General features: G+C 37.9%; 1 protein-coding gene across 1 annotated transcript in view; it reads left to right on the forward strand.

Annotated features, from left to right (window-relative positions):
- Rttn (rotatin) overlaps positions 1-12,697 on the forward strand; it is a 149,999-nt gene that overhangs the window by 103,138 nt on the left and 34,164 nt on the right. Inside the window, exons 36-38 of the mRNA XM_021150514.1 lie at positions 7,306-7,495; positions 8,772-8,862; positions 12,428-12,581. Of these exons, the coding sequence (XP_021006173.1) occupies positions 7,306-7,495; positions 8,772-8,862; positions 12,428-12,581 (435 nt within the window). The remainder of the gene's footprint in view (positions 1-7,305; positions 7,496-8,771; positions 8,863-12,427; positions 12,582-12,697) is intronic.

Genomic DNA, 12,697 nt, shown 5'->3' on the forward strand with positions numbered 1-12,697 from the left:
TCTGGAGAGCAAATTTCTAATCAAACAAAGCATAGACATGGTAGGATAATCTAGAATAAATAATCAGAAACTGACAAAACAAATGCTGTGAGGTAATAAATGGAATTTGACTATCTGAAAGTCTGAGAGGCTAGAGAGAAAGATGGCTCAGCAGATAAGAGTGCTGCTGCTCTTGCAAAGGAAACCAAGTTAGTTTCTCAACTCCCATGCTGAGCTGCTCATTACTAGCTGCAATTCCAGCTTCAGGGGACCTCACAGGGCAACTGCACTCCCACATTTAAATAAATAATTTAAATAAACAGTTGATTCTTTAGGGAAGTTATTTAGAAAAAAAAATATGTTTACCTGGACTCCTGGGAGCTCCCAGACACTGAACCACCAACCAGGAAGCATACAGGAACTGGTCAGAGGCCCCTGCCATATATAGTGGAGGATTGGCTGCCCTGGCCTCAGTGGGAGAAGATGTTCCTAATCCTCTAGAGAATTGAGGCCCCAGGGACAGGAGATTTCTTTTGTGAAGGGAGCATCCTTTCAGAAATAGGGGAGATGGAATGGAATGAGGAACTGTGAGAGGGGGAGACTGTAGGGGGAGCAATGGCTGATTATAAATAAATATACATATAATAATAATAATAAGTCTGATCACATGACTCCTTATTAGTTGAACAATACTTAGTATATCAGTAAACAAGTACTGCATATCACTCCACTTTTTAACCCTCATTTGGGAAAAAAGTAATAGTTGGTGGCTTGGATGTGAAGAGATGGTAGTTGACATGGATTCTGTAAGGCTGTGCAGTCATTTGAAACAAAATCTATGGGTGTTTTGTTACTAGAAATTCACATGAGCAACCTGCAATATATTTTTATTTATATTCCTGCAGGTAGGACTAAACCTAGGGCCATGTTCTTTCTAGACACACACAGAGGAATTTTCATTACAATCCTCTACTCGCTGCAATGAAGTTTTATAAATCCAGTATGTTTTACTTTTTGTATTTGGACCACAACCAACTCTACTTTAAGTTGTATTTATATTGAAGTTTACAACTCATCTTTTAATTCTAGAGAATATGTCAACCTTATTTGCTAACCCTAAATGTCTGACCCAAAAGAAGTAATATTTTCCTAAAAGAAGTTAAATGTGAATGCTGACGTATAGAAGACATTCCTAGAAAAAAAGTTTGCTTCATTGAATTTTGTTACAATATTTGTCCTAATAATTTCACAAACAGGGCTCCACCTTTGTCTCTAATAATTTATGTTAGTTAATAAAAAGGTTTAATTATAAGAACATACTTATCAAGTCACTATGTTGTGTGCTTACAAATCTTTAGACAATTTTAAATAGTAAAAAAGTCACAGGGATCAAAGTTAGGTTTGGCAACAACCTATACCTGCTGAGCCATCTCACCAGCTTCTGCAATACTTATAGAAGAAAACCTCAATTATTTTTCATAATTTAACTTTAATATTCTCCAAATCTACAAAATAGATGTGAGCAAATATTTAAAAGTCCATTATTTTTAGATAGGATACCTAGGTATTGAAAATATGTAAAATGTTAATCTCTGTAAGTTAATCTGTAAATTAAACAGTGTCCAGTCAAAATAGCATCAAATTTGTAGTGAAAAATTTGTATTCACAATTAAAACAAAACAAAATAAAAAATGAATGTACAGAAGTAGCCAGGGAAATACTATAAAAGGAGACAAGTCCTACTTGGATATAATAACATTCTGAGAAATGATATTGAATCTGTTTTATTACCAGCAATGAAAGATAAATAGAATTGAGAATGCATCTGTAATGATTAAAGTGTCACCTCAGATCTCTGGATAAGCCATGGGTCTTTTGATAGATAGTGGTGAAAACTGGCTAGCCATTAGACACAAGAGCTCATCTTACAGAGAATCATCTGGGTTCTAAAGTGAAATTATATGAATACTAGAAGAACACATGAATGGGTGCTTATAAAACTTCATAGGAGACTTTCTAATCTCATGTCAAAGTCAAAATTCAATAAAAAGGACACATTTTATATTTAACAATAATAACAATAAAAACGACTTATACAGCAGAAAAGACCATAAAGTGAAGATATTGCTTGACAAAGTAACATAACTATTTGCAACATAGCTTACAGGAAATGCTGTATCAGCATATAACACACTTAATCCTTAACAAGGAAAAGGACTGACAATGTGTAAACGTGAACAGAGACACCAGGCAAACATTTACAAAGACATGAGGAGCCCATATTATCAGATGCATACAAATTAGTGCTACACGTGACCTTCTTTCTAAGCTATTAAATTAAATTGCCAGCTATTAAAAAGCACTGGCAGTGCATCCTCTTGGTGAGGCTATGGAAAACAACACTTTTATAAATTGTAAGAGGGAATGCAATTAGTGTAACATTTTTGGAAGGGAACTTGGCAATATCTAATGAATCTATAAATGCATTTATCTTACAGATAGCAATTTTCACATAACTCATCTCTAAAAGCATGAAAGTACATATGCACATGATTATTTAGTGAAATATTATTTGCAATTAGGAAATATATCAAATACCCAGATTCCCATAAGCAGGAGGGTGCTTTCAAATTAATATCTACATAATGAACTATTCAGCTATTGAAAAATCAAGGAGGGTATCTTCAAATTGGTACATAAAAATTCCCCCAAAATATCATTAAGTAAAGAAAACATCCAGCTGGGTTAGGAAGACAGTTCAGTGGGCGAAGTGTTTGCTTTGTAGTCCTCTAGCATCCCTGTGGCAAGTTGGTTGTTATGACAAATGCCTTGGTGAGGTTTGTGTTCAGAGAGAGAGAGGGGGGAGGGAAAGGGAGAGGGAGAGGGAGAAAGACTGAGACCAACTGACTCTGTTTCAGAACATAAGATGGAAAACGATAAAAAGGGGAACACTCAGTTTAGACTCTGGCCTCCACATGTGTATATAATTCCCACACATACTTTGCTGGTTTTACCGGGGCACAGCCAGCAGGGAATCCTTTGCTTGGCGTGCACTAGCAAAAGGTCTCTCTGGGCTCAGACTTGGCCAGAACGAACAGGTTGTTACAGCTTTCCAAGGGGAAGCCAGAGCAAGGTGGTGGCAGGTGATGAGACACATTGGGCAGCTAGAAACCAAGGTGAGGGCCACTGAACAGGAAGTGACTGTGGTGACACTCTTGTACCTGGCTGGTTGGAGGTCCAGCACTGAAAGCTTTTTTTTTCCCATTTTTAATTAGATATTTTATATATTTACATTTCAAATGTTATCCCCTTTCCCAGTCCCCCCCAACCCTCCCCCCATTCCCTCCCCCTCCCCTACTTCTATGAAGGTGCTCTCCCACCTACCTACACACTCCCTGCCTCACCGCCCTAGCATTCCCCTACACAGGGGCATCAAGCCTTTACAGGACCAAGGGCCTCCCCTCCCATGGATGCCGGATAAGGGATAAGGCCATCCATCCTCTGCTACATACACAGCTGGAGAAAACTCTTCCCTGGAGTGCTGCAGCTCACTAAGACAGGTGCTCTCAAACTGTCTTTGCTGAAATACCTTATGCACTTTTCCCCTGGTGGCTAGCACCTTATAAACATTTGGGGCTGGGTTGGGATCTAGAAGCCAATACTTTCTATTGGGTTGGTCTGAGATTAACATCTCATCTGCATGTACAAGGACTTCAGGTGTTGGTCTCTATGTGACTGATTGTCAGAGTCCTTTCAATAGAGTGTTGTGGTCACATTTTCCAGAACAGAAACCTGGTCTGGAGTAGATTTTAACATCTAGTTTTCTAATTATGAGAATTGCTGGGGTTACTGAATCCTCTGGATTTTCTGTCAGGTGGCATGGTCCACTGCCCCACAATACGTCACACACACAATACACTAAAAGTATATACTTCACAGTATATAGTACTTGTAGATTTCTACTTTTTGAGAGATGACCCACTGGTTAAGAGTATTGGTTGCTCTTTTAGAGGGACCTGGATTTGATTTCCAGTACCCAAGTAGCAGCTTACAACCTCTGTAATTCTAGTTCCTTGGGTTCTGGGGTCCTCCTCTGTCACCTGCAGGCACCGGGTGTGTGTATGGTACACAGACATATAGTCAGAGAAAACAAACATGAAAGCAATAAAATACTAATAAAGGAGTGAAGTTAAAATGCATATATGTCTTCATTGTTATAAAAGAAAACAGGAAGCATAGATACCCGAGTGAGTAGGTTTCAGAGAGGAAATACAGGAGGACAAGAGCAAGGTACAGCGGCTCCATAGTTGACATAGTGATTGTCATTTTGCATATGCTTCTTGGCTTAGTTAGACTTTATAACCATAGTTTATGGTTCATGTGTGTACTGGCTAGTTTTGTGTCAACTTGACACAGGCTGGGCTTATCACAGAGAAAGGACCTTTAGTTGGGGAAATGCCTCCACAAGATCCAGCTGCAAGGCATTTTCTCAATTAGTGATCAAGGAGGAAAGGCCCCTTGTGGGTGGTGCCATCTCTGGGCTGGAAGTCTTGGTTCTATAAGAGAGCAGGCTGAGCAAGCCAGGGGAAGCAAGCCAGTAAGGGACATCCCTCCATGGCCTCTGCATCAGCTCCTACTTCCTGACCTGCTTGAGTTCCAGTCCTGACTTCCTTCAGTGATGAACAGCAATGTGGAAATGTAAGCTGAATAAACCCTTTCCTCCCCAACTGCTTCTTGGTCATGATGTTTGGGCAGAAATAGAAACCCTGACTAAGATGATGTGCTACAAAGAAAAAGAAAAATTAAACTGACAAAATGTGAAAGTAATTTGGAATACAAAGAACTTCATCTAGTAAGTAATTCATGAACTTTCACCCTCAGAATTAATGGCAAGCAAGGAAAACTACAGGCAAACATTCAAGTCATAATGCTAGTTTATCTTTTGCAACTAGCAATCCTAAAATGTCTTCAAATATACATAAGACTGAGCAAATGAGCAAGTAGACAATGACTGTGCAAGGGTTACTTTTGTTTGTTTGTCAGTGAAATATAAAAGGACTAAAGGTGATTAATGGACCTTGTAAAATTAGACTAGAATTGGAGCTGTCACTATGAACTTTTTAGTTGATTCATAGATACACAGACATTTTTAGTTTCAAAACAACACACACACACACTTACACTCAGTTCTTTGTTTCTGAAATTCATTCTCCTTTCCACAGAATCAGAACTCTAGACAAATGCTTGTTTTCAGGGCATGAGATATGAAAGAATAACTTGAGCTTGGACCAACAGAGGATAATTGAACACATAGGAAAGCTATAGGATTACTAATATTCCTGGGATAATTTAAACAAAAAAAATGTGGTACACAAGTTAAGAATGTTTGGATTATACGAAGATAAATGATCAGAAGGAAATGGTCTTTCATCTGCTAGAAAGTCAACTAAAATAAAAAAATGATAGTGTTGGAGAATTACCATTTGGTAGCCATTTTAGCATAAAAGAAAAATACAGTTTTACAGATGAGGAACCTAGTAGGCATCACCTGTCTCAGTAACATTTGTGCCACTGCAGGCCAGTTCTCTGAAAGGGCAATGTAAACAGAGAAAAGTTGAGAGGTTTCAGCTTAGTCATAGGACTCCATTAGACCTCACAGTCATAGGACTCCATCAGCACATCAAAGTGAACTGAGTGGCAGAAGCAGGTCACAGCATGACAGACAGTGAAGAGAAAGGGAAATAGGAAGAAGCCATAGACAGGATATCTCCAGGAACCTCCCTTATCCCTTGTCAGTGACCTGCTTCCCTTAAGTAGGTCCTACCTCATAAAGTTTCCAGAACCTCTGAAAGTAGCGCCATCTGTTGACCTTGTTGCTTTATAACATTAGCCTGTGTAAGATATTCATATTCTAACCATAGCACCACCTTAGTTAAATAGTTAAAGCTAATATTTCCATGGGGGGAGGTAGAAGTGATATCCCACTGATAAGATGCACTAAGAATCTGATAGTTAAGAAACCTCAGAAAGGTTCTCCATAATATTGTCATGATCAGGAAAGGCAGAGCAAGACCAAAACTTCTTCCAATATAAAGAACAGGAACATGTTAAATAAATGTAAAATAATGTTCCAAATAGATTAATTTTTCTTTGTGCTCTAGGATATTTGTAGGATAATTGACAATTTAGAAATGGTCTGTATCCAATGGGCCTCTCTTTCCAGTGATGGTCGACTACGTCATCTTTTGATACATAGGGCCAAAAAAAATGGGAATGGGTGGGTAGGGAAGTGGGGGGGGAGGGTATGGGGGACTTTGGGGATAGCATTGGAAATGTAATTGAGGAAAATATGTAATAAAAAATATTAAAAAATAAAATAAATTAAGAGATTGAAAAAAAAAGAAATGGTCCGTAGTTAGATATTAAACAGTATCCTTCCATCTGTGTTAATTCCCTGACTTTTCTAATAGTTTTGTAGTCATTAAAGACTATGACTCCATTTTCAGATATTATTAAGGAAGCATATATTTGTGAACTACAAACAATTCATAAAGTGAAAGGTTCCATGGCAGGCAGATAGCTATGTAAAATATTTAGCTCAGAATTCTTTGTACTCATTCTTTTTCTTAAGTGGAAATTAATTTAAGATGTTTTCTCAAAAGAACAAGAACTGATAATAATAAGAAAAAGTGTTGAGGCACATTTGCTTCAACTCGGAAAGGTGCACAGTCCTTCATAGTCCACAGTTCTTGTCAATCAAGTCTCTCAGAAGTCAACGGGTATCTACTGGCCCACTCCTAGTGACCAGCACTGCTCCAAGTCCTGTTTACTGCTCGATTCACTCTGTTATGATTGTGTGCATGCTGCACTACCAACATAGTTCTGATATTACATGAGCTCCCATTGGAGGTGTTGAAGAATGTACAGTTCACTATTCTTTACTGCTTTTCAAAAACCCAACAGTATTTGAAAGTTGGAAACATTCTGCTACCTAGAATTTAAGTAAAAAAAAAAAAAATGTGTTCTAATGTTGACTCTTATTACCCATTCTGAAGACATATGCATGCTGCATGCGTGTATATAGGTGGAATTGCATGTTGGGTACTTCTGTATGTGCACATGTACACGCACAGGAGTGAGGGATGGGGTTCGGTGTAAGATCAGTAAATCTTCCTAGCCTCAAGGTTGAGGTAAGCAATGCAGTTAGGAGAGTTAAACAACCCCTACCTCATCATCTTTAGGTTTCTTGTGTTATAAGAACTTGTAAATTTTGTTCATAACGACCTGATATATGGAATAATTTTTTATGTTCTTTGTAAATAACAGGTCAACATGAAATGAGGCCAGTGCGACCTCGTGACTCCTTGCTGTCTGCTTCCCTGAACAGGCAGTATGTGTTTGTTACTCCATCTCTGCTGTCAGCAGTCTGTAGCCTTTTAGACAACCTCTTGGCAGTTACTCCAAGAGATGCTGCAAATGCTTTTCAACAAGCTCATCTCATAGAACTCCTCTGTAGGTAAGAGATAAGGGCATAGAGATGATAAACACAAGGTGTATGTGCCTGACAGTATATTCTCATTTGTTCTTCTACCCTTAGTTTTTCATTTTCCTAATATTAACGAGCTTCTGATGATGGTTTTTGAATAGCAGCAAAGCCTTAGCTGTAGTGTTCAGGCCCATCTAAGATTACAGCTTATTCCTTGCCTGGTGTTTTGTCCTGTACAGGGTGTTGCTGACTGCAGCTTAAAGGGGTGAGGGTGTGGAAGGGTAGGGTGCAGATACTCCATGTTGTGCTGAATATGACTTCTCGTTCTTCCTAGCTACTTTCTCCTAGCATGCCCACCTTCTTTTAAATATATGCATATGTTTATTTCTCTGCCATTCTCTCTTCTTACTTTTGAACAGTGCTGTCTGAAATATCTTTTTTCTCTTTGCTAAATCATACTGCCTTTTCTTTCTTTTGGGATGTGAAGATAGAACTGGAAAAAAAACAAAACCCTTCATTTCTGTCCTAGGTTTTCTGTTGCTTGGATAAAACACTAACCAAAAGCAACTTAGAGGAGGAAAGGGCTTATTTGGTTTACAGGTTTCCATCATCATCATCATCATCAAGAGAAGCTGATCTAAGCTGAGGTGGGAACCTGGAGCCAGGACTGAAGCAGTGACCATGGAGGAGTGCTGCTTACTGGCGTGCCCCTCTAGCTTGTTCAGTTCCCTTACTCCACCTAGATCCATTTGTCCAGGGTTAGTCCCTCCCACATGAGGCTAGGCCCACTCACATCAATTAGCAGAAGGGTCATTGGTGAGCAAGGGGAGGGGGTAGAGGGCTTTCAGAGGGGAAAGCAGGAAAGGGGATAACATTTGAAATATAAATAAAGAAAATATCAAAGTAAATAAATAAATAAATAAATAAATGAATAAATGAGTATGCTCCTCAGACATACCCTCAGGACAATGAGGAGGAGGCAATTCCTGAATTGTAACTTCTTCAGTTCAGGTGTAACACATTAACAACTGTCTCGAAAAAACCAAAAAAAAAAAAAAAACAAAAAAAAAACAACTGATGCTAACTGTGACAACTTCACCCTTTAGGATTCTTTGTTTGTCACACTTACCTAACAGTATATTCCTGTTTTCTGAAATACTCTGAGAAACCTTAAATATTTTCTTTACCTGGAAAAGCTCTTTCTTTCTATTTATATTCAGGGTTATATGGAAACTTAATATTGTGGTGTTTTGTCTTTAATAAGAAACACAGTAACTGTCTATGGGGTGCCCTTTATCCTTGACAGCACTGTGGATGCTTCCCTCATAGAAATGTGCATCCAAGAACTCAAGACCCCACTGCCTTTACCATCTGCTGTTGAACATATTCAGGCTCAGGTAAGCATCTTGGATCTGCCTCTCACATGTGTCAGGGGGCCTCTGCCTTAAGGGTCAAACAGCAAATTCTGCTAAGGAGATCCACCCACAAGAAAAAGATGGAAATCTTTCAGTATATGTGTGGTGTTATGTGCCTTTTAAACTAGGTTACTTAAAATTAGTATAAGAGAGACTGGGATTGGAGAATAGTGGATATTTTCCCTAATTCCATCATTAATCACTACTAAATGTTTAATTTCATGGAGTATTATTTTATAAAGGGACACTGGTATAACCCACTTACTACTATGATTTTAGGATGTCTCTGGTATGTCTTTATTTTTACCTAGGTTAAACTTGTTAGACTAGCATGTTTTTCTTTCGTTTTTTTTTTGTTTGTTTGTTTGTTTTGTTTTTCTTTTTTCTTTTTCTTTTCTTTTCTTTTCTTTTCTTTTCTTTTCTTTCTTTTTTTTTTTGAGACAGGTTTCTCTGTGTAGACCTGGAACTCACTCTGTAGACCAGGCTGGCCTTGAACTCAAAGAGATCCACCTGCCCCTTCCTCTGCCTCTGCCTCTGCCTCTGCCTCTGCCCCTGCCCCTGCCCCTGATCCACCTGCCCCTTCCTCTGCCCCTGCCCCTAGAGTGCTGGGATTAAAGGTGTGTGCCACAACTGCCTGTCTCTAATACTTGTATATAACCAAAACTTCATATTTATTCACTACATTTAGGGTTTTTTCCTATGTTTAGGTTCCATATGTAAAATATGCTTAGCAAATTCCAGTATAGTTGTTGCTACTAGCAATTCTACTTAAAGACCAAATTTTAACAGGCCATGTGTTTTGGGTGGTTGAGGGGTGATGAGTGGAATGAGAAGTGTCCTGTGTTGCCTCTAGATGGCCTCTAGAACATCTTGGAAGTACTGTGCATGCCATTGTCGAAGCATATTTTCTTTCTAATGCAGTATTTTTTATTTGAATGAAGTTATTCACAAGATATACCTTCTCTTTACTTTTTGTTGATACAATTGACAAATCTTCACTGAATAACCTCTGTTTAAGAATCTCTCCTAAGTCATTGAAACAAAGACCTTTCCCCTTATATTTGGAAATTAGATAACAAATACATATATGTCTAAGGAGTGTGTGTGTGTGTGTGTAATCTCAAAACAAAAGATACAGCAACAGACAAGATCAGAAATTGAGACAGAGGCCTGTTCTACTTAGAGTGACCAAGGAAAACTTTTCCAATCATGATATTTGATCTGAAGTGAGAAAGATAGTCCTGTAGACTTGTCAAGGCCTCTAGGATTACAGTGTAGTTGGTCTATCCAGGAAACAGCAAGGAATCCAGAATTGTATGGGGAAAATGAAGCTTGAAAGCAAATTAGTAGTGGGGGCAGAACCTTGCCTACAGTCATGCCTTAAATGTTCAGTATAGTGCCATGTTAGCAGTAAAAACATGTATGGGTCCTTCTCTGAATAAATGTATGCATAAAGTAACATGGGGTACCATTAGGTCCATCATTCACAAAGGAAACGGAGGCTGAGGGATCTCACACAGTACAGAACAGGGCAAGGAGAGTTGATTATGTAAGTTGGTTCCAGAGTACACTCTCATCCACTGTGCTCCCTACCTTACATAGATTAATTGCTTGTAAAAGAATCCAGAATATTCTCTAGTATTTACCAGATTCTATTCTTGTTTCTGTTGATACAAAGCAAACATCTGTAACTATAAGGAATCTATGGATTAGATGCAAGAAGCATATTGAAGCATTGATAAAATGTGAAATATGTTACTAGATAGTGACAGATGGTATGGAAAAAAAATGAGTGACATTGGATAAAAGGGTGTGTCCCAGTGGGGAGCAGGTGCTATGGAGTGGTCAGAAGGTCAGAATAGGGCAGAAACATGAGCTGGAAAGGAAAACAGATAGTGATGTCTGAGGCAAAGCATGGTATAGAGCTTGGCCGTCAGGTTAGTCAGCTATAGGCAAAGTATGTTGGAGGGTGTGACTAGAAGGTTTTGGTTTTTGTTGTTGTTGCTTTTTGTAAAAAGATTGTTATACATAGAATATCAATATTTAACCTTAAATGGTTAATTTACAAAATTAGCTTTTCTCTCGTGTTTCTCACTGGATTATTTATAATGATATTTCTTATATCCAGAGATTAAACTTTATGTAACTTTAATAGAGCAGAGGATGAAGAGAGTACAAAGATTTTACAAAAGAATATACCTTCTCCTCAGGATCTCATAGTACTGTCTCCAAAATTGACCACAAAACAGGCCTCAACTGATATAAGAAAATTGAAATAATCCCATGCATCCTATGAGATTACCACAGACTAAGGCTAGACTTCAATAACAACAAGAAAACCCACATACTCATGGAAACTGAACAACTCTCTACTCAATGATAACTTGGTCAGGGAAGAAATAAAGAAATTAAAGACTTCCTGGAATTCTATGAAAATGGTGACACAGCATACTCAAACTTATAGGACACAATGAAAGTCGTACTAAGAGGAAAATTTATAACACTCAATGCCCCACTAAGGAAATTGGAGAGATCCTATACTAGTAACTTAACAGCACACCTGAGGTCTCTAGAACAAAAAGAAGCAAATATACCCAAGGGGAATAGACTGCAGGAAATAGTCAAACTCAGAGCCTAAATCAACAAATAGAAAACAGAGAATGATACAAAAAGAATCAAGAAAACCAAAAGCTGGTTCTTTGGGAAAATCAACAAGGGTTCAGAAACAGTATCCAAATCACCAAATCAGAAATGAGATGGGAGACAGGACAGAAACTGAGGAAATTCAAAACAAAATCAGATCCTACTACAAAAGCTAATCCTCAATAAACTGGAAAATCTAGATGAAATGGATGATTTTCTAGACAGATAACCACACACCAAATTAAATCAAGAGCTGGTAAACTATCTGAACATGCCCATATTCCCTGAGGAAGTAAAAGTCATTAAAAACATCCCAACCCCCCCCCCCAAAAAAAAAGCCCAGAACCAGATGGCTTTAGTGCAGAATTCTACTAGAGCTATAGAATATTATTTTTGTACTGAAGGATAACTAAAAGCAAAAATACATTTTATTGATAACAATACCTAGGCTATTAGGCTTGATGTAATTTCCCCATACTTTTGCATTTTGAGGATTATTTTCATAATCAGATCCTTCTTTGCAAACTGGGTTATTTTGGCTTTAAATACCCTCTGTGCTGCTTCTGGGATATTGGTTTCACAACTTACCCACTTTAAAAATATAAAGATTTTCTTTAAGTAGAAATCAGCTTTGAAAATATTGTGTTGCTTCTTGTGGTATACTTGATAGTGCTAGTGTGACCATTACTGTTATGCTTATAATATTAGAAACTATGTTTTGCCTGTTGTATATTAAGTTTATAGCACATAATTTATGATGTGTTTTTTTAGTACCTTACTGAATATATTTTATAAAGAAATGATTTCATATATCACATGGAAAAGTAAACCACTATGATGCCACTGAGATAGGTTTTTTATGAGATCTACTTAGTTACCATATTTTATCTCGTTTTACACATAGGCTTCCTTTTTCTTGGAATACCTATCATCTTTGTCCCAGCTCTTGAAGTCCTGTCTGTTGGTAGAGCCTAAACTTGTGACACAAGACGAGCTCTTGAAACCTCTTATCACTAATGTCATCCGAGTTCTCATTGTGTGTCCCAAAGATGTATTAGGTAAGTTTGTTTGTTTGTTTAAATTAAAATGTAATTATCTGTGTGGGTGTTCTGTCTGCATGTATATCTACACCACATGCATGCCTGTTGCCCAAGGAGGTTAATGGATCCTCTCA

Source organism: Mus caroli, chromosome 18 (genome assembly GCF_900094665.2).
Source record: "Mus caroli chromosome 18, CAROLI_EIJ_v1.1, whole genome shotgun sequence".
Taxonomy (NCBI): domain Eukaryota; kingdom Metazoa; phylum Chordata; class Mammalia; order Rodentia; family Muridae; genus Mus; species Mus caroli.